At 38.7% G+C, this 22394-nt stretch overlaps 2 protein-coding genes and 2 long non-coding RNA genes across 4 annotated transcripts in view; 1 reads left to right on the forward strand and 3 right to left on the reverse strand.

Moving 5' to 3' along the window:
- LOC107561953 (polymeric immunoglobulin receptor) overlaps nucleotides 1-3309 on the reverse strand; it is a 5542-nt gene extending 2233 nt beyond the window's left edge. Inside the window, exons 1-6 of the mRNA XM_016246502.1 lie at nucleotides 3253-3309; nucleotides 2554-2862; nucleotides 1886-2237; nucleotides 516-610; nucleotides 346-416; nucleotides 164-229 (exon numbers count right to left, since the gene is read on the reverse strand). Of these exons, the coding sequence (XP_016101988.1) occupies nucleotides 164-229; nucleotides 346-416; nucleotides 516-610; nucleotides 1886-2237; nucleotides 2554-2862; nucleotides 3253-3301 (942 nt within the window). The 5' untranslated portion in view covers nucleotides 3302-3309. The remainder of the gene's footprint in view (nucleotides 1-163; nucleotides 230-345; nucleotides 417-515; nucleotides 611-1885; nucleotides 2238-2553; nucleotides 2863-3252) is intronic.
- The window catches only part of LOC107561955 (uncharacterized), a 12929-nt gene extending 1205 nt beyond the window's left edge, over nucleotides 1-11724 (forward strand). The window contains exons 2-3 of the long non-coding RNA XR_001605939.1: nucleotides 3661-3664; nucleotides 11649-11724. This is a non-coding gene — a long non-coding RNA (uncharacterized lncRNA). The remainder of the gene's footprint in view (nucleotides 1-3660; nucleotides 3665-11648) is intronic.
- On the reverse strand, nucleotides 6807-7540 carry LOC107561954 (uncharacterized). The gene is made up of 3 exons (XR_001605938.1): nucleotides 7472-7540; nucleotides 7220-7279; nucleotides 6807-6995 (listed from the first exon to the last, which is right to left on the reverse strand). It is a non-coding gene; the product is annotated as an uncharacterized lncRNA (long non-coding RNA).
- Nucleotides 11725-16782: 5058 nt separating the features above from the next.
- reck (reversion-inducing-cysteine-rich protein with kazal motifs) overlaps nucleotides 16783-22394 on the reverse strand; it is a gene marked incomplete at its 5' end in the record, with an annotated part of 52605 nt that continues 46993 nt past the window's right edge. Inside the window, 5 exons of the mRNA XM_016246498.1 lie at nucleotides 16783-17696; nucleotides 18566-18721; nucleotides 19578-19651; nucleotides 19847-20057; nucleotides 20181-20376. Coding sequence (XP_016101984.1) covers nucleotides 17490-17696; nucleotides 18566-18721; nucleotides 19578-19651; nucleotides 19847-20057; nucleotides 20181-20376 — 844 coding nt within the window. The remainder of the gene's footprint in view (nucleotides 17697-18565; nucleotides 18722-19577; nucleotides 19652-19846; nucleotides 20058-20180; nucleotides 20377-22394) is intronic.

Raw genomic sequence — 22394 nt, forward strand, 5'->3', positions numbered from 1 at the left:
ACACACACTCTCACACACACACACACACACACACACACACACACACACACTCACACACACACACACACACACACACACACACTCTCTCACACACACACACACATTATTGTTTTACTATAGTATGAAATGTAAAAATATAAAGGGAAATCCTTGATATGCACACCTCACTGTTTGTTTTGCGTCCAGCCATACTTTCATACACTCCATCAGCAGCAGAACGGCCATGTGACTGTCATTGAAAACAGAAATAGAGTTTTCTTTGAATTTGTCCAATCTGTTGTTTCTCTGAATGTAATCGAGTACAGGGTTTTCCCTGATCTATTACAGTACTGCTGCTGAACTCACACGCGAGGACTGTTTCCTGTGCATCGTCACGTACTGACCTTCCTCTGCTTCCTGCACAGACTGGAAGAATCCTAAAAGAGCAGGTGCATAGAAACCATCATCATACTGTGAAAACAATACAGTGACTTCACATATGTTCACAGAACTATAGATGCAAGAAAACAACTTACTTTTTTTGCAAAACCTAGCCAGTTTCAGTGCCAAGTAAATGACTATGATCAGGAGAATCTCCAAAATCACTGGCAACAGAAATAAAACAGCTGTCCTAAAATACAACAGAATAGCGAAAGGATTTTATCTTCTGAATAACTGCCTACATACTTCAAACACAGCATCATGTCAAAGTGAATAGTTCTGGAAAGCAGAAAAAAGCTGCAAATTCTCAAATGGACATAAATGGTTTCACACAAACATGATCATTCTGTCATAATTTACTCTCTCTCACGTCGTTCCAAACCTGTATGTCCTTATTTCTTCTGAAGAACACGAAAGCAGATATTCTGTCAAATGTTCAAGCTGCTCTTTTTCTTAAAACGAATGCATTTGTCACAAATTCAGTCCATGGACTTCCGTTTATTCACCACCAGAGGTCACCCTTTCCATTACATTGACTCTCGCGCAACACAAACTGTTGCATAGCACCCCGGACTACATATCCCATCATTCTTTGCACGATTTGCACACTGCACTGATTGCACACAGCTGTTTCTTATCACCTCACTCACTATATAACACCCACTCTAACCACATTTCTCTGCTGAGTATTGTTTAGCCTGTACCCCTTTCCGAGTCTCCGTGTTTTCCTTGTTTTGCCTTGCCTGTTTTTGCGGTTTTTGATCTTTGCCTGTTTTCTTGGATTTCTCCCTCTCGTCTCGCCCCTGTGATTCTGTCTGCCAATCGGTGACCTACGCTAGCCCTGTGACTATTCTTGTGTTTTGCCCGCCATATACCTGTTTGCCATTGTTCGACCCTGCCTGTTTACCACGTCTCTTTAATAAAAGCTTGCAGATGGATCCACACGTCTGTCGTCTTGTCAGCCCCGTTACAGCATTAAATCAAAATAGTATCCAAAAAGGAATCATAAAAGCAGCCCACATAACTTGTAATAATGACCTTTTCCTCACACTGAAGTCATTATATGAGCTCAGAAGACTTATTTTGACACCATATGGCCACTATATGCTTTCATTATATGGTAAAGAGTGGCTTGGACATTATCAATAATATCAAAAATAAATAAGAAAGATCAAAATAAATAAATAATAAAATGTAAAAATAAATAAAAACGATCAAGTAAAGCACTCACTAAAAAAGATTCATATTTTATTTGTTTTCCTGCATGTCATGCGATCATTACCTGACATCAGAGAACCGTGAACATGAAAATGTGAAATATTAACTTGCTATCTTATTTTAGTTGAATTTAAGTATGTATTTTTGGTCAAAAGGCTGAAAAGTTTTGCCCTGAAGAAACACAGCCGTATGAGTTTGGACCAGCATGAGTGTGAGTCAATGAGTCGTTATATTAAAGGATCGTCACCTTCTGCGAGCGCTGGCTGAGATCTGATCAGACTCTGCTGTATCCGGACTCTCTCTGCTCTTCTTCTGTTGGACAGTGATATGAACAGGCATCTGCAGCTCTTCTGTCGAGCACCAGTACCATCCCGTGTGCTCCTTCTTCAGTCGGCTCATGCTCACAGTCGTGTTTCTCAGACCATATCTGATCTCAACCGAGGCTCCGTCTAACCTCCCAGACGCTCTTGTAATGCACTGACCTCCAAACTTACACCATTTTACACCATATTGTCTTCCCCGATGGTAGCAGCTGATGGTTACGCTGCCATTCTCAGATCCCGTCACATTCTGAGAGTTCACGTGAAGTCTCGGAGAGTCTAGAAATTGCATAGAAAACATCAGTTGCCACTCAGTTAGCAGTGTGTTAAAGGAATAGCTGAAAATGTGCTCAGCTGTTTGGACTCTCATTCTGACGGCACCCATTCACTGCAGAGCAAGTGATGCAATGTTACATTTCTCCAAATCTGATGAAGAAACAAACTCAGCTACATTCTAGAATGAACACATTTTCATTTTTGGCTGAAGTATTCCTTTAAGAATAATACCATTTCTGTCATTTACACTCGCTCTTATGAGTTTGTACAGTTTCAGCTTGACATCAGAGAGCTTCAGATAACTGTAAGATGGTCTCACCTGCTGTGACGTCCAAGAAAAACCCTGCCCGTTTATCAAAAGCTGAAGGAATATGAATGGCACACCAGTAATAGCCAGACTCCTGGACGTTATCCATGCGGACGGTGAAGATGTGACCTTTCGTGTCATCTGAGATCAACACTGATTTGCAATGGCAACTCTGGTCTGAGAGCGCCACATAATCACTTGATTGCCAAACGCTCAAGTATTTGCATGAAAATGCATATTTCTGATGATATAAATAAGGAATTATGACAGACTGTCCTCTCCGAACAGATACCTTCCTGACCGTAATGATGTCCTGCGCACCTTCAAAAAAGAACTATTGTATATTAAAATAATGAATTGATTAATCCAAAATCTGTGGCTTTTTATGCATTTTAACACATTTAATTTCATATTTATTTAAATATATATATAATATTCATAAACATATATTAAAATAACAATTTGATCCAAAAACAGTGTCAAATATTTTATATATTTAATAAAAATGTTACCTTTAAAAAAAAAAACAAATCCTGAAACATAGTTTTTTTTAAATCCCAGATTTTCAATTTAGTCTCTGACTTGTGTTCCCTACTGTTTCCTCTTTATAAATTCAGTAGTCTTGCAGCTTTGCATAAACATGACAATCTTAAGATTATTCAACAGTACGGCTGCTTGCCAGTGTCGGCCCAGATCTGTAGCTGGTCTCACCTGAGAGTCTGATGAAGCTGCAGATGAAGAGAAGACCGTTCAGATCCATGGCTGTGTCATTGTGAAGATGTTTGATGGGAACGCATGTGAAATCTGCTCTTTTCTCATCTCTAGTTCCTGTTTTTCTGCAGCTCTGGCCTGACTCCCCCTCCCACCACGCCACGGTTTTGCAAGAGTATTTGTGGCTAGTGTGACAAAACTGCTTGTTTATTTAAGTCAGGTGAAACCAGTGTGACAGATTCCCTCTAAAGCAATAATGAAAACAGCATTAGCACTGACAGAGACAGACCGACCGATGGCTTTTTGTCTATAAAGTCTTTTCAGGAATTGCAAAAAAAAGAAAGAAAAGAAGAAATAAGCACTATGTTTACACCCCCAGTTTTCCACTTGATGAAAACAAAGCCTCAGAGCTGTGGACGACTCTCACCGGAGCCATCATGAGCTCAAGCACAAACTGAGACACAGCAGACAGACAGACTGGGTTACATGTCAAAGAAACGGCTCAACTAAAAATACAACTTCTGTCACTATTTGCTCACGTCTGCATGCATGCTATCTTTTTATATATGTAGAACACAATACAGTTATGTTAAAATTCCGGGTACAATCATTATTTTCCAGATCCTTCATTGGATTCGATACAAAAAAGAATTCAGGTATAGCAGTAAACCTTTAACATTACTTCTCATATGTTACAAAAATAGTATTTTTAACAACTTTTGTTTTCACAAATTATGACTATTATAAACAGTATTTCTTTTTTATTTTAAATGCTTGTTTTGTTTTGTTTTGTGTGTGCTTTCCTGAAGCTCAAATAATCGAGCACGGCACTAGCAGCGCCACACTCTTAAAAATAAACGTCCTTTATTGGCATCGACGTGTCCGTGAAGAAACTTTAGCATCCATCGAATCTTTCCAGTCCACAAAAGGTTCTTTATAAAAAGGTTCTGACTGAAGACTGTTTGCTAAAAGGTTAATGAATGGAATGAAATTAGCATTTCGAAATAAACATATGATTTATATTGCAATATACAAACTCTGTACACACAACTGGGCATGTTCATGTCCCTAACTGAGAAACAGTCACACAACTTCAAAAACAATCAAATAAGAGGTGAAACTGACCTACAACATTACATAAAAGTTTTTAAAAAAGATTCTATATATTTCCAATCACAGAGTCAAAAGGAATAAAACTAATGCTATTTGTTTACTTGAGTCACACACATCTGATTTTATAAAACTCTGATTAACACAAACAAACATTATAAAAACACTAAGACCATAGATGTATATATGTTTTTATTATCTGTTGCAGTCAACTACCACAAGAACACAACAAAACAAGACAAAAATACAGTTAGACTGACATATTAATATTATATTATTATATTACATATTATATTAGCCCATATTAATATATTGTAAGAGAGATATAAAATCATCAAATTCATTTAAAATAAATGAATAACTGAAAGTACCTGAGTGTTTTGTTTAATTCCAGTCATGGTTTCATAGAGATCTTCACATGCAACCTCGTTGTTTTTCCCAGTTCCCTATCAAAATGAAATTAATCATATTAATACTAACAGTAGTGGTGAACAGTGGTCAGAAGCGGACAGTATTGTGGATGTGAGAGCTGTGTTTCACCTACTTTGGGCAGTTGTTGTTTGTTCATGCCTTCATGAAGATTTGAGCTTTCAGCTCTTTGTTCTGCGGATACACACACATGTAATACTGTACATATGCTTTGTCTTACTAATCAACAGGAGACAACAGCAGATGCACTTTTTCACTGGAGGAAGAGTTATTATGGATTATGAACTCGATGTATTTTAGTTAAAAACGTCTTAATGCTGGATGTGTTTCAGCTTTTGTCTTCTCCAGATGTGAACTGATGGACTGGAGTGCTGTGGATTATTGTGCTGTTCTTATCAGCTGTTTGGACTCTCGCTCTGCCGGCACCCATTCACTGCAGAGCATCCATTGCTGAGACACTGATGCAGTGCTACATTTCTACAAACCTGATGAAGAAACAAACTCATCCTGATCGCAGATGACCTGAGGTAAATTGTCAGCAAATTTTCATTTTTGGATGAACTATTCTTTTAAAAACATCAGCAAATGAATGGAAACTCAAAAAGAATGACTGTTATCAAACGGAGCAATGTTTTGATAGCGTTACAGAGACACAGTGTTTACACTTTACAGAGAAATGAATCTGCATGAAAGAATTTACACACAACATAAGCATCAATAAGTATTTAATTTTGAGATTAATTTCTGCATTATCAAAGGCACCCGCAGAATTTGATCTGAAACCTGACCAGAGCCTCAGGTTTAGCACTTCATAAGGCAAATATTACAGATGTATAAACCATACATACACCAGAAGTTGTGCAAAAATCCCAGTCTGCTGAACATACAGTGGGTACGGAAAGTATTCAGACCCCCTTAAATTTTTCACTCTTTGTTATGTTGCAGCCATTTGCTAAAATCATTTAAGTTAATTTTTTTTCCTCATTAATGTACACACAGCACCCCATATTGACAGAAAAACACAGAATTGTTGACATTTTTGCAGATTTAATAAAAAAGAAAAACTGAAATATCACATGGTCCTAAGTATTCAGACCCTTTGCTCAGTATTTAGTAGAAGCACCCTTTTGATCTAATACAGCCATGAGTCTTTTTGGGAAAGATGCAACAAGTTTTTCACACCTGGATTTGGGGATCCTCTGCCATTCCTCCTTGCAGATCCTCTCCAGTTCTGTCAGGTTGGATGGTAAACGTTGGTGGAAAGAGACCTAAGTCAATATTCTAATAGTGGTGTCTGATAAATATTGCATGCTAAAATGATAATAAAATATTACTTTTCATCTATGTACAGTCGTGGTCAACATTTGACATACGCTCCACCCACTGAAAACAGCACATTTATATGATATACAAACATGATATTCTGAGTAGAAATACATCAAAAGTTGTGGTCAAAAATGTGCATACACTCTGCAGTATATTACCAAAATAAGAGGGATCATACGAAATGATGCTATTTTTTATTTAGTACTGACCTGAATAAGATATTTTGCATAAAAGGCACTGAGGACGACTGAGGACTATCACAGACGCTTCAGACGCAGAAGGAAACACGATGCATTTAGAGCCGGGGGTGAAAACTTCTTGAATTTGAAGATTGGGGTAAATTGAATTTTGAAATAATTAACATTATACTCAAAGCGTATGTCAAATGTTGACCACGACTGTACATAGATGAAAAGTAATATTTTATTATCATTTTAGCATGCAATATTTATCAGACACCACTATTAGAATATTGACTTATCAATTTATTTATTTCATAGTGTTTTTTAAAACAAAAAATCAAGTTAATATATATATATATATATATGAAATGTAGATTACAAAATTAAATAATTTAATAAATAAAAAATATGCATATAATAATATATAAATTATATAGTAGGCACATATATATACACACACACACACACACACATATATATATATATATACACACAGAGTGGTGCAGGTTTGACGTCAGAACCCGGAAGACTAATTCGCCGCTGGTTTTATAATGGTGTCTTTCAATTTCTGAGTAAAATAAAGGCTGTGGTAAACAACTTGACGATACAACAAACTACACACACTCACACCCAAACATTGTTATGTAACTAATTATTATTATTTCAGTCCAATGATGAGTCCAATGATGAGTCAGTCTAGAAAAAGAGAGACAATATGTTGATATGATGGTGGTGGTTCTATGATATAGACTTTAATCAGGGTAATACTATATTTCACTTATTATGAAAACGAGGTTGTGAGGGACCTGTATGCTCTACGTACTGCTGTAAAGACTGCAGTCTGTCCCTCACAGCCTCACTTTCATCCATGTAAGATTCTAACCTGACTAGGTGTGTTGTAGAGCCAGTAGTGAGTTTACCTGATAAAGATATCCAGGTGAGACTGTGGAGTAGATCACGTCATCCTCTCTGAGAGCCGCCTGTAGCAAACGTTACACACAGCCCTGGTCAGACACACTGAACATCAAGCTCTCATAATATAGATGCTAAATGTTCCATATTGTGCAGGAATGAGGCAAAGGAAAATCCAAGTACAGAAGCAAAGTGGATTCCAGTGCTGTGTGTTTCTGAGTCTCTTTAACCCTGTATTCTTTGAAGGCTTCAGACAGTACCTGAGCCAGCGGTCCTTCACAGGGAATCTCAGCGTATGTATTCTCAGTGTGTGACTGCTGTGAAAAAACAACAGAAATGTTCACATAACATCTAAAGCTCACGCACAGCCGACATAAGCCAGGCCTCACTCTTTAGGACATATAGAAGAAGGCAATACATTATTTGAATAACAAGTAACGGTGAGATATAATAAAAACTAATTTACTCTGAGATTCCTTAAGCTGGTACTTCTTGGCAACACTCGCTCTGCTCATTTGTTGCCAAAAAAAAAGAGCATAAATGTGAATGAATAGTTTCATATTGATTGTAATAAGTAATGTATAGGCTGAGTAAATAGTCTAAAAGACTCACTGGTTTTGCACAGCGTGATCACAAGCACTGCAGCACAGCTCAATATCACACTGAACACCAGCACAATGATCAGCGGTCTCTCTCTGGAGCTGCGAGAAGAACGAGGCAGAAGCTCACACAAACTAGTTTTAACTGATATCTCTCATGCATCTGTTACTTCTGATTAAATTAGTAACATCATTATAGTTAGACTTTATTATTGTACAATACTGCATTGTATTAATATTGTGCATTAATATATACAATAACTACACAGCAGATTATATTTATGTTTTTATATTTCTCTGACGCTCTTTCAAATCTTAAAGAAGTAACTTTTTTTCAAACCAGGGTTATTCTAGTTAACTAAAACCATTTAAAAGATGCCTGAAATAACATAAACAGTAACTGAAATAAAATCAATTATAAAAAACCTTAAACTTCTAACAGCTTGAGTTTAGCTACATGTACGAAAATAGCTCAAACAAAAGTTAATTAATAAATAATTGCGGGTTTCTCAGCAGCAGAAGTCGTCATAGTTGGGTAAACTTCTATAGCAGTGAATGGGAGACTACATCAAATATTTATTTTTGTGTTCCCATTTCCTCGAAGAGCACAAGAACAACTCCACAATAGCGTTTTCACAACTTCCAAAAAGAGAGAAACAAATCGAGAGCGACTGATAACGGCAGTCAGAAGAGAAAACGATGTCAAGTTTAGCATCTCTCGCAGAGACGCTGCATTAGACACAGCCTCACAGCAGCGGTAACTCGTTTTTTGTCATTTGATGCAAAGGTAATAAAGCAGTAACCCCCGTGAAGCCGTGGTTTACAGTGAATTTATAACAGCTAAGTGTGACGCGACGCGGAGTGCATAAAACCCCCTTAGCTGTTATAAATTCACTGTAAACCACGGCTTCACGGGGGTTACTGCTTTTATAAAACGGTTATATACGTAGTAAGGTTTCACAAAATAAAACGGAGCAAATAAAGTGTAATGATATTAATAAACACAGTATTCTTCCACCAAACAATGTAGCTCCTCAGAAACAGTTGTGGTTGCTACAAAGTGGTTGCCGAGCAACACACAAACGTAAACAAAGGTGTGTGTTACTTTGTAGCGTCATTTACAACAGCTTCGAACGCGGCTCAGCCAATCAGAGTCAATACAAATATAAATGTGCATACAAGCTTTTAAAACTGAATATATAAAAACATTGCAGGATGCTGGTGACCATTAAAACACATCATTGGGTGGGTCCGTTATATCTTGATATACTAAGGTTATAGAGGCCAGACAGAAGAAACTGACTAAAGTTGCTTGACAAGTTTTTGAGAAATTTGCCTTGATTCAGGCATGTTGAAAAAACACTAACCGAACTATGCCATGCTGAGCATTTTGAGATGCTTGAAACAATTTTACTGGTCAAAATAACCATCGGACTGTGCGTTCATGACTCCAAACATAAATGAACAGATTCTTACCGAGGCATTTGAGCAGATGTGAAGCTTCCTGTGGATTTCACTGAGCTGGATGTCCTGAGGGATCATTTAGAGCTGAGACAAAGCAAACAACAGCTAGAATTTCATTGTAAACGTGAATTAATCTTACGGGGGCTGGCTGGAGGTTGTCTCGGGTGTGCGGGCAGAGGTTTCTTCTCTTGTAGAGACAGTGATGTGAACAGGCATTTGTAGTTCCCTCACTGAGCACCAGTACCATCCCGTGTTCTCCTTCTTCAGTCGGCTCACGCTCACGCTCACCACTCCATTACTGTTCCTGAGCTCCACTGACGCCCCATCCAAGAGCCCACCTGGCTCTAACACACAGTTCCCCGCAAGCTTACACCACTTTATACCAGTTTTCCTAGGCAAATGATAATAGCAGGCGACGGTAACACTGCCGCCTTCAAAACCAGCCAGCATCTGATCCTGAACATAGAGACCAGCAATACCTAGACATCAGAATGAAAGAACAAGAAGATGTGGAAAAAAGTCACTGAAAAATATTACAGATATTTTATAATTATATCTGGTCAATTTCACCTGCTGTGACCTTTAAGCTGAATCCATTCTGAATATGAGCTCTAGGTCCATCAATCGCACACCAGTACGTCCCACTTTGGCTCTGCTGAATGTTCCTCATGTTAATACTCACAATGCTAGTTGATTTGTTATCTGAGACAGAAACTGTCTCATGTTTCTCTCTCCCATCTGAAAACTCGATGTATTTACTAAAGGTCCAGTGATCTCCAAAACTCAGATATTTCACATTATTTACATAAGCACGATTATACCAACAAGGGATTACGATAGATCTTCTTTCCTGGACAGACACTTGACTGACTGTTTGGACGTCTTGTGCACCTAAAGCAATGAGATCAATACTGTTAAACTGACACAGATCATTGCAAAAACTGAAGAGAACTGCATTTTACACTCAATGAGATCATAATGGACTCACCTGAGATGTTGAAAAGCATGTAAATAAGGACACAGAGAATCATTGTTGTTGATGTGCGAGTAGAACGAGGTTAGCGGCTGAAATGAGTTTACCACTATAGCATTTCCTTCGTCACAACAGAACATGTCGCCTGTGTTTCTGGTTCAGGAAGCTTAAAGATTTTTCTGATTATTTTAAATTACATTTTATATTTATTCATTTAATATCATAGGATGAAAAGATTTGATCTAACAAATTCTTGGTATACAGACAAAACAATATATATCCTGCTTAGCATAAAATCAACAAAAAGGATTTTCAGACCGAGTCTTCTTTAGAGCTTTATGAAAGGCACAGAATAGATCATTAAAATCACAACTGCACTGAGAAACAAAAATTATTTGCACTCAGATATTGCTTGTAAAATTCTCAATTACAAAGAAACACCAAATAACACATTGAATTAAACATGAACTTTTGAACTAGAAAATCAGAAGCGTTTCTTATGAAATGCACTTCAAGCTTTGTCTTTACAACTCTCAAAAAATACACTTTTCTTTTTTTTCTTCTTTTTGTTTTACAGTGATGAAACAGGAAACCACAAAACTTGTTTTCTCTTTAGATTGTTGTGCCACTAAAATGTGCACAACTTGTTCTTTTAAACAGACTGATTCAGTTCATAGTCAGACTATAATAATAATAAAATAATAATGTTTTATTTATATAGCGCTTTTCAAACACCCAAGGACACTTTACATAAAGTAAATAACACATAGTATACAACATATGAACAGCCAAAGAGCAGACAGAGGTGAAATAATATGCAATATACAAGATAAGCATAGAACAGAAAATTAAGGCAAGCAATTAATTAAGAAACATTGTAAATAGGTGAGTTTTGAGAGCAGTTTTAAAGGTCTGGAGTGAAGAGATAACATGGAGATCTTGTGGTAGTTTATTCCAGAGCTTGGCAGCGGAAATGCAGAAAGCCCTACCACCCAGATAGCCAGAATTTAGGTACTGCAAGCCAATTTTCAGAGCTCGATCTCAAAGTACGGGCAGGGACATCGGGGAGAATTAATTCAGGAAGGTAAGAAGGTGCTCACCCATGACGGGCCTTAAAAACAAAAACAAGAATCTTAAACTGAATACGATAGGTGACAGGGAGCCAATGTAATTGCTGTAAAACCGGAGTGATGTGGGCAGATCTTTTGGTAAATGTAAGAACACGAGCAGCTGAATTTTGGATAAGCTGCAAGCGATTAAGGACTTTGTTGGGTAGGCCATAAAACAAGAGTTACAGTAATCCAGACTCAGCGTAATAAACTCATGAACAACAGTTTCAGCATCTTTGAAATTTAAAGATGGCCGTAGGCGGACAATATTACGAAGGTGAAAATAAAACAGGATTGATGTGGGATTCAAAACGTAGACTAGAATCAAACATTATACCAAGATTGTGTATAGTGGAAGAGGGATGGACTATAACTCCATCAATGTTAATGAAGTAGTCAGGTTGGGAGGAGACAAGGGATCTAGGGCCAGCTAACAGAAATTCAGTTTTTTTTCAGTATTCAACTTTAAGAAATTTTGGGCCATCCATACTTTGAGATCATGTAAGCAAGATGTAAAAGAAGAACGGGGGAAAACAGAATTGGGCTGTATGGTAAAATAGATTTGCGTATCATCGGTGTAACTGTGGAAATTTAGACCATGGCGTCGGATGATCTGACCCAGAGAAAGCATGTAGATTAAGAATAGAAGTGGACCAAGGACAGATCCTTGAGGCACTCCACGAGAAAAAGTGACAGAATGAGATTTCAATTTATCAATGCTAATGAACTGTTGCCTGTCTGAGAGATATGAACCCAGCCACTGTAAGACAGTATCAGTAACGCCGATCTCTGACAAACAAGACAGCAGTACAGAACGGCAAACAGTATCAAAAGCTGCACTCAGGTCTAGAAGAACCAGAAGGCTGAGGGCACTCAAATCAGAAGCAAGGAGGAGGTCGTTCAATACTCCTAGAAGGGAAGTTTCTGTACTATGGAGAGGACGAAATCCGGACTGAAATGATTCATACTGATTATTTTTATCCAAGTGAGTCTGTAATTGTTTGGCGACCACCTTTTCTAGGACCTAAGATAGAAAAGGAAGGTTAGAAATTGGTCTGAAATTACTTCTAACTGTGTTGTCAAGGCCAGGTCTTTTAAGAACTGGGGTGATTATAGCTATTTTCAATCCAAGCGGTACATAACCAGTCGATAGGGAACAATTTATCATGTGGGTGATAGGTATAATGAGAGAGGGGAGAAAGTTTTTGAGTATGTGTTTTGGAATAGGATCTAGCTGACAGGTAGAGGAGTTAGAGTTCATCCACAGATGTATTAGTGAGTGAAAAGTTTGAGAGTGGGAAAGTATCTGGGAAGTTGCAGTTTCTGGAAGAAGAACAGAAGAAAAGGATTGATAAATGTTGTCAATTTTGTGTGTAAAAAAATGTCAGAAAATCATCACAAATTTCAGAAGAATCATTAAGAAGGGGTGATGGCTGTTTAACGAGTTTGTTGATCTCGGAGAATAGGGTCTTGGGCTTGCACTTTGCTCCGTTAATAATAGTGGACAGGTAACTAGAGCGTGCAGTGTTAAGTGCTTTATTTATACTGTGATATGAATTCTGAGTGGAGGATCGCATGAACGACCCTACACTAAACAACTTTGTTACCGAATTTGACTCTGTTTGGCACACTAAGCTATAAATGGCTTCAGAAGAAATCTTGGAATATTTCCAGGGAAATAATGTTATGGGTTCCTTTTATTGTTCCAGTATGAACTGAAAAATAAACAGCTAACAGGTTTGGAACAAAATAATGGCAAATAATATAATTTTCCTTTTTGGAGACAGGTATTCCAATAAACCACTTGTATTAATTAATACACCATATTTAGACTCAAAATGTTTCAACCTTATACACTTTATTAGAAAAAATATTTAAATGAAACCACATCATGCTGGTTTGGTCTGGCCAGAGGAGAACCGGCCCCCAGACTGAGCCTGGTTTCTCCCAAGGTTTCTCTTCATTTTGGTTCCTTGCTACTGTCACATTTGGCTTGCTTAGTTGAGGACACTTAATATCTGGCAATATTTGAAGAGAACTGAACTTTACCGGAAGATGACATCAATGATCTGACTTTAGCTGATAAACTGAGTGTTTTATATTGTCTTGCATTATTGACAAACTATTTCCCATTTGACACTAAAGCTGCTTTGACACAATCAGTATTGATTAAAGTGCTATGGCAACTTGACTTTAACTATGAACAACACATGTGTCATGGATGCCTGATTATATGGCATATGACTTCTGTGGTTCCCATGATTTCACAGTCATCTACTGGGAAATTAGTCAAAAAGGGAAGAGTAACACTTGAAGTGGAGGGACTTTTAAAAAATCTACTAAATTCAAAGGAAAAATTAGGTTTTCATTTCCCACTGACAGATACTTATCTGTAGGTATATGTATCTTGATGTAAGGACATTTAGATATTTGTTTTGGAAATAACAAAGACTTGCTCTGATTTAAGACCTCTTTAGGCTTGAATTTGTGGTCATCTGATGAAAGGTCTGTCTCAGTCGCTGGCTCTGGGAAACTGGCTTTTTCTTAAGAACTGACATTCACACTTCTTGTTTTGGTCAGAGTGTCTCAAGCAGACAAGCGCCACGGTCGTATCACATGCTGCAATCACAGACAATAGCAGGACTATATAAAAATGTGTTGAAGTCAATGTGGCAACAGAAGAGCAGAACCGTTCTAAATCATCCAAATATGAATTCTGTCATCGATCCTCACCCTCGTGTCGTTCCAAACTGCTATGACTTTTTCTTCTGTGGAACATAAAAGAAAATATTTTAAAGAACGTTTCGGTAAAGATGCACATGCATTCTTTAGTAATAAAACTGAAAGAAGTTGCATTTGTGATGCTGATCTCCTAAACTGCACAGAGAGAGAGCGAGAGTGGTCTGACAGATTCATCTGATCTCATTAAAGTCTGTGTGCAGCGTGGAATTATGGGTTCTCTAGAAAACACAGGCTTTGATGAGCGATCGCCGTGTTCTAGGTCAGTTACTAAAAGCGTTGGTCTCTTCGTTCTGTGTGTCAGAACAATCTAAAGTGAGCAGCTACCGGGTTCAGACCCCGATTAACTTATTCAACTTCTGTGGGACTTTCAATGAGTTCAGGAAAACAGAAATGTCATCGACATAATGCTACTGAGAATTTCTCTGGGGTTTCTTAATTGATCTGTGCAATGCAGTTTAAACAGTATTACATTGGATTATATGGAATTACCTTTTGCTTTTGAAATAGGTGAGTTAATGTAACATGTAAATAACTCAAAACTTCCTAAAAGAGACTTTACTGGAACTTGATGCAAAAGGTGACATCGAGTCTGTCCTGATTCTCACACTTGCGGTCTCTGCGCTTGGCCACTCGTCTATTTACGTGACATATTTCCTGTATTTGGTCCATGTTTTCAAGTGGACATGAAAACCGCAAGGGTGTATGACTTTCAGTTATGCAACGGTGACACACTTACAACATAGTGGTGTAAAAATCGAAGTAACACACATTGTACATTTAATTCATTGCACTTTAAAATAAACTTCTAAACTTTTGATCAGTTGTCTCTATCCATGACACAATTGAATTGTGGTGCTTTTAATTAAGTGATAAACATTTTAAAAAAGTGCACATACACTCTAAAAAATGCTGGGTTGTTTCAACCCAACTTTTGGTCAAATATGGACTAACCCAACTTTTGGGTTAAAATTTAATGTAAAAATGTAACCCAACAGTTGGGTTAGTCCATATTTGACCCAAAGTTGGGTTGAAACAACCCAGCATTTGTTAGAGTGATCTCTGTACCAAAGTTCAACACTACACAAATTATTTGCAATATCTAATTAAATTCCTCAACATCCCTGATGAAAATGTATTTGAAATACGTTTATTTCATGCTAAGTATACTACAAACACAAAATAAAAATACTCTGCAATTGTACTTTTGGTTTACTTAAAACCTGCTAAATTGAAACAACTAATTTTGTACTTAATGCACTTTAACTGTGTGGAAGTAGTGCTAAAGTCCAACTGAAGTATACTTGATTGAGCTAAAGTGGAACTATTGCAAGTACACTTCAGACACACTTCAAATATCTTGCATTTCATATTATTCAAAGATCATACAATTCTCATCAATAGTGGCATTAAAATACATTTAGGCTTAATATTAAGAAATGTGCATTGTGCACAAGCAGTACTCCAAATAAAGTTTAAAATCTTATATCAGTGCGTTTGGAGTGATATGTCAATAAATATGCTAATAGATTTGAACTATACTTATGCAATAAATGTGTTTTAAATATATGACTTTGTTACTAGGACGGTGAGTTCCTGCAGGTGATGAATGATGAATGATGGGATGTGCTTAGGCTCTAAAGCAGTTTAGAGTGTGAATGTGGATTAAGCACACTGACTTCTGCTCTTACCCTCCAGTGGCCCAAAAGCAGTGTGTGGTTATTATTGGGACAAACCCTTCCTGAATTCAGCACGGATGAAGCTCAAACATCACAACTTTCAGCACTGTTTCAGTGAGTTGTTGTCTACAGAAAGTGTTTTTCAGAAGCAGTATATTATAATCTGAGCTTCACTTTCATTCATTCACGCCACTCTCAGTCACTAATGTCTGTAGTTACACAGAGGAGGAAGAAAAAGGTCATTTTCAGACACCGAACACGCGATTGCTTTAAACAGACCGTTCAGTAACAAAGCTAATATGGAGTAACTTGCGTGCTAGACACAACATTCCAAATTACTTTGTCTGGTTTGTCAATAAAAAGAGCTCCAAACGAAGTTCAAACAGCAGAAGCTCTCGCTGTGGTGTTTAGTTTCTGAATGAACAGCTGATTCGAACGAATCGATTGAGTGAACGACTCAGTGACTCACTCATAAAGACGGTCAGTTGTCGCCACCTACTGGTACAAATCCCCACCAAAAATACACAGACGGACCGAAAATAATAATAATAATAATACATTTATATATATATATATAAAACCTTTTGTTTTGTTTTCTAAATAAAAAGTCCCAAAATGTCCCAAATGTCCCAAAATGTTCACAACTTTAAAAAAAAAAAGCAAAACATTACATAATGTAAATAAGTTGTCACGGAATAAGAATATGTTAACTGTATATATATATATATATATATATAAAATTATCTTCTAATATGCTGATCTGCTGCTCGAGAAACATTTCTGATTATTATCAATGTTGAACACAGTCGTGCTGCACAATATTTCTGTGGAAACTGTGATGCATTTTATTTTTCAGGATTCACAGATGAACAGAAAGTTCAGAAGAACAGCATTTATTTGAAATAGAAATCTTTGGAACATTATAAATGCCTTCACTGTCACTTTTGATCACTTTAATGCATCCTTGATGAATAAAATGATAAATTTCTTTCAAAAATATCTCACCGACCCAAAACCTTTGAACGATAGTGTACATGGTTTGATTTTTTTTGATTATCTAGAAATTGTACGACAGAGTCATTCTGATGAAATCCTTCGGCAATATGATCACATTTATTATTATCATATAAAAATATACATGGGAAGTGTTCCACAGAGACAGACAGGGCACAGAAAGGCCGTCCCAGCATGCTACACAGCTGCCAAAGCCACACAATACTGTCAGGAGCGGGGCGGCTCTTAATGTGGCCTCGACACAACATTCAGTCAGACGCGGCAGAACCGGCAATCGTGTTCAAATGGCACGCGATCATCTTAAAATAGAACATTTTGCTTCTCTTATCAACATAAAGGTTTGTTTCTGTAATACTTCATTAAAAAAAAATCTATACACACACATATATATATATTTATAATTTTATAAGCAAGGCATATTGTGTTTACCACTTTATGGATAAACAGTACGATTGTCATATTTGTTTACATGGCTGGGTTCCTCTTTTTTATTTAAAAAAACAAAAACTGACTGACATTAGTGGAACAATAAAATATTTCAAACAATATATCTATCATACTTTTAAAAAAACAACAGGTTTTCCTCAGGCTGGTGTGTGCTGGGAGTCTCCCACAGCTCCGTTTCCTTCCGGAAGTCCTTCATACTGAGAGAAGAGTCTGGAGTGTGATTGTGCTGGTCGGTGGAGGTCAGAGGTCAGAGGTCAGAGGTCAGCTGTTAGAGACAGGAGGAGAGAGCAGGAGAAGACACAGAGGGAGAGGGAGAGCGGAGGCAGCGCGGCGGAGCTGATGGTGGACAGCTGGAGCTCGGAGCGGAGGAAGGCCGACAGAGGCACCTGGGACACCAGCGTCGGGCTGGCCGAGTTTATGAGCGAGTCGATCTTCTCTGCCTCTTTACTGCAGGCTTCGATCTGCACAGGAGAGCACAGCACACGCTTCAGCTCCACTCGGCAGAAACAGGGCATTCAGTCCTTGCAGACAGCTTTAATATTTCTAGGCAAATGTGAGGAACATCTGGAGCGTATGATGCAAGCGCAGGAAAGACTCCTCCACATCTCCACTCACTGCTAGCCAGACGCTCTCCACAGCACTAGTGCACACGATTCATAGAGAAATCATCCCGCAACAGTGTATCAAAGCATGCTTTCACTAGGGTTGAGTGATACATCTTTACTGTATAGAATATCGGTCAACTTATTTATAACTTTGATATATTTAGTACATTTACTGTTATTAAATATGTAATTGTTCATGCTGTTTTCCAGCTATTTTGTCAGCTTCTAACATTGACTTAATCTCTAATCATTTAATAATGCTGTTTAATGTAAACCTCATTTAATTAAAATTAATCTCTGTTTTTCATACTGTACATTATAATGTTGTGATGCCTAAATTCACTTTTTAAAACGACCTACTTAATTTTTTTATTTGAACTTGTTTAAATAATTTAATTATATATTAATTTAAAGAAGTTAATTAATTCTACATTTATTCTGTCAAAATACCAAGAATTAGCCTGGTTATTAGCCATAATATGAAAATAACATCCCTAATTTTCCCCTTCGCAGTAAATGCAGCAGGTCCAGATGGAGATCAGAGAGTATGCTAAATGTACATTTGAGGTCTTTTATGTTTTATCAATATCAATATTGATATTCCTGGATACGGACTGGTTTTCATACTGTAGAAGCTAGCTGTGAAGCTCCATTAGCACAAGCTCTCTTCATTTTAGAGTGATTGATAAATACTGCACTGTACTGTATGTTTAATGAAGACACACCTGCAGCGGCGTGGGCTGCTGATCGACAGGCACGATGAGGACGATGAGCTCAGAGTCGATGCTCAGATAACCGAAGATATCACACTGAGGAACAGAGATGTGCAGCCGCAAGATCTTCAGGATGTCATGAACCGTCACCGGCTGATTCCGGTTCAGCTGAAACACACACTCACACACACAGATACACACACACACACACACACACACACACACACACACACACACACACACACACACACACACACACACACACACACACACACACACACACACACACACCCACACACACACACACCAACACCCACCACACACACCACACACACACACCCCCATACAGACACACAATCTCTCTCTCTCTCACACACACACACACACACACACCAACACACCCACACACACACACACACACACACACACACACACACACACACACAGACACACACACTCACTCACTAACATACTCACACACACACACAACACACACACACACACACACACACACACACACACACACACACACACACACACACACACAGTGTGAATATGAATGCTGCCTCATTCTGTATGCATCCATCTCACAGCACAAGCATCGTTCATTCGTTCAAATCACTAACCCTATTATGAGCAATAGTAACAGTGGAGATTGCAATATCGTATTCATTAGTACAGCATTGGCAGTGTTATTGTGCATAACTGCTGCATTTATTAAATGCAACATCTGTGACATTAGATTTTATTTGATGTTTTTGGAGCGAGGCCAGACCTCATATAGAAACACTGACGTTAATAGTTCATAAAAGCACTGGACTAATGTGCTCAGGAATGTGGAGTGGCTGATTGATATGGGAATAGTCAGGCGGTGCGTTTCATACACCAGCAGTGCTATTAAATGATCCACACTGCCTCCTGCTGGCCGCCTGATCTCAGTGCAGTCAGCTGAAATCACAGGATACTTTAAACACCACCGAATCTCAGCTCTGTGCAATGCAGAACGAGAAGATGGAGCATTTACCTTGGAGAAGGTGTTCATCTGCGCTTTATTCCAGAGGATCTGCAGCTGACCTGCACACACCGGACAGCAGGCACCTGCACACATTCACAGCAGATTTCTCAGTTAGTTTTACACAAATGCCCTCACGAAGGTACAGATGTCCCTGAAAATCACTTCAGTTCTCTTAATGGTTCATTCTGAGACTGTTCAAGCCAGTGCTTCTCCACCAGCGGGCCGCAGGGTGACAAAGTATTTCAGTTATTGATATTTTTAAATGTCTGTTCTCTCACCGGGCGGCGTGACGGGGTTGCAGGCGCGGCTGGAGAGCGGAGGGCAGGGAACAGCGTTGCAGCCCGAGTCTGGTGTGAACTCTGACACGACGCCGACCGCATGACAGCGACCCTGATAGTCCACAGCCACGCGGTCCGAGAACGCTTCACACACCGTACTGTAGGTCTCCCCATTATGACCACACACTGCTCTGGGCTTCTTGCAGGCGTCCTGAACACACACACACACACACACACACACATGTCAGAAATCAGACTCATACACACATCATTCTAAAAACCTCTGCAATTATAATCATCACATGTCAAGTCAGTGATGTGTGTGTTGTTGTACCTGACAGTGTCCCATGTAGGCCAGGCTCTTGCTCCGCTGGAACAGCAGACACAGGTTGGCATGTTCCATGTTGTCTGTGTCACAGACCGGATCCAGCTGGTTCTGGTCACAGCCGGCCGGACGGGAAACACACTCGTACTGAGGACAGGGATATTCTGACAGCTCCGTCAAACACACCTGACGCCTGGGGACACACCTGTCAACACATCACACACCACTGAGCGTCAGACATCACAAACAACAGCTTTACTGACACACACACACACACACACACACACACACACACACACACGCTCACACACACACGCTCACACACACACATGCTCACACACTCACACACACGCTCACACCAAGCTGCGGCACTGCGGCACACTGAAGAGGGACTTCAGGAGCCTGATCGAGACGGTGCGCCGCACATCGCCCGCGACGACGATCATCGTGTCAGGACCGCATCCCACGTATCGACGAGGACACGAAAAGTTCAGTAGGCTTTTTGCTTTAAATGAATGGTTATTGTCATGGTGTAAAGAACAGAAACTGCTCTTTGTTAATAACTGGAATCTTTTCTGGGAGCGTCCTAGGCTGTTTCGCGCTGATGGTCTGCATCCCAGCAGAGTCGGGGCGGAGCTCATGTCGGACAACATCTCCAGGACGCTGCGCTCCATGTGACTAGTAAGTCAAATCTCAAATAACTGCCCTGATGACTTGTGTTCTACCCGCTTAAATGATAGAAGTACTTGCGCTGTCCAATCTATAAAGACTGTGTCTGTTCCCCGAATAGTGAGGTCAAAATATAAATTTAATGCAGGATCTAGAAAAAATCTGATCGTGATTAAACCAGAACAATTTAAAATAAATGAACAAAAACCATTTTTAAAGTTTGGGCTCCTAAACATTAGATCACTCTCACCCAAAGCAGTTATTGTAAATGAAATGATCACAGATAATCGTTTTGATGTACTCTGCTTGACTGAAACCTGGCTAAAACCAAATGATTATATTGGTCTAAATGAGTCTACTCCACCAAGCTACTATTATAAGCATGAGCCCCGTCAGACTGGCCGTGGCGGCGGTGTTGCAACAATATATAGTGATATTCTCAATGTTACTCAGAAGACAGGATACAGGTTTAACTCATTCGAAATACTAATGCTTAATGTTACACTGTCAGATATGCAAAAGAAATCTATCGTATCTCTTGCTCTGGCTACTGTGTATAGACCACCAGGGCCGTATACAGATTTCCTAAAAGAATTTGCAGATTTCCTCTCAGACCTATTGATTACTGTTGATAAAGCGCTAATTGTCGGAGATTTTAATATTCACGTTGATAATACAAATGATGCATTAGGACTTGCGTTTACTGACCTAATAAACTCTTTTGGAGTAAAGCAAAATGTCACCGGGCCCACTCATCGTTTTAATCATACGCTAGATTTAATTATATCGCATGGAATTGATCTTACTGATATAGATATCGTACCTCAAAGCGATGATGTTACTGACCATTTCCTTGTATCGTGCATGCTGCGTATTACTAATATTAACTATATGGCTCCGCGTTATCGTCCGGGCAGAACTATTGTTCCAGCCACCAAAGACAGATTCACAAATAACCTGCCTGATTTATCTCAACTGCTCTGTGTACCAATAAGTACACATGAACTAGACGAAATAACTAGCAACATGGGCACTATCTTCTCTAATACATTAGAAGCTGTTGCCCCCATCAAATTGAAAAAGGTTAGAGAAAAACGTACTGCGCCATGGTACAACAGTAATACCCATTCTCTCAAGAAAAAAACTCGTAGTCTTGAGCGCAAATGGAGAAAAACTAACTTGGAAGTTTTTAGAATTGCGTGGAAAAACAGTATGTCCAGCTATAGACAGGCTCTAAAAGCTGCCAGGGCCGAGCATATCCACAAACTCATAGAAAATAACCAAAACAATCCAAGGTTTTTATTTAGCACAGTGGCTAGATTAACAAATAACCAGACGCCACCCGATCTAAATATTCCCGCACAGTTTAATAGTAATGACTTTATGAATTTCTTCACTGATAAAATAGATAACATCAGAAATACAATAAAAAATGTAGATTCTACAGCGTATAATACTTCAGCTTCATTCATCGCACCAAAAGATAAACTGCAGTGCTTTACAGCTATAGGACAGGAAGAGCTAAATAAACTTATAACTGCATCTAAACCAACA

Source organism: Sinocyclocheilus grahami, unplaced genomic scaffold (assembly GCF_001515645.1).
Source record: "Sinocyclocheilus grahami isolate Dianchi unplaced genomic scaffold, SAMN03320097.WGS_v1.1 scaffold800.1, whole genome shotgun sequence".
Lineage (NCBI taxonomy): Eukaryota > Metazoa > Chordata > Actinopteri > Cypriniformes > Cyprinidae > Sinocyclocheilus > Sinocyclocheilus grahami.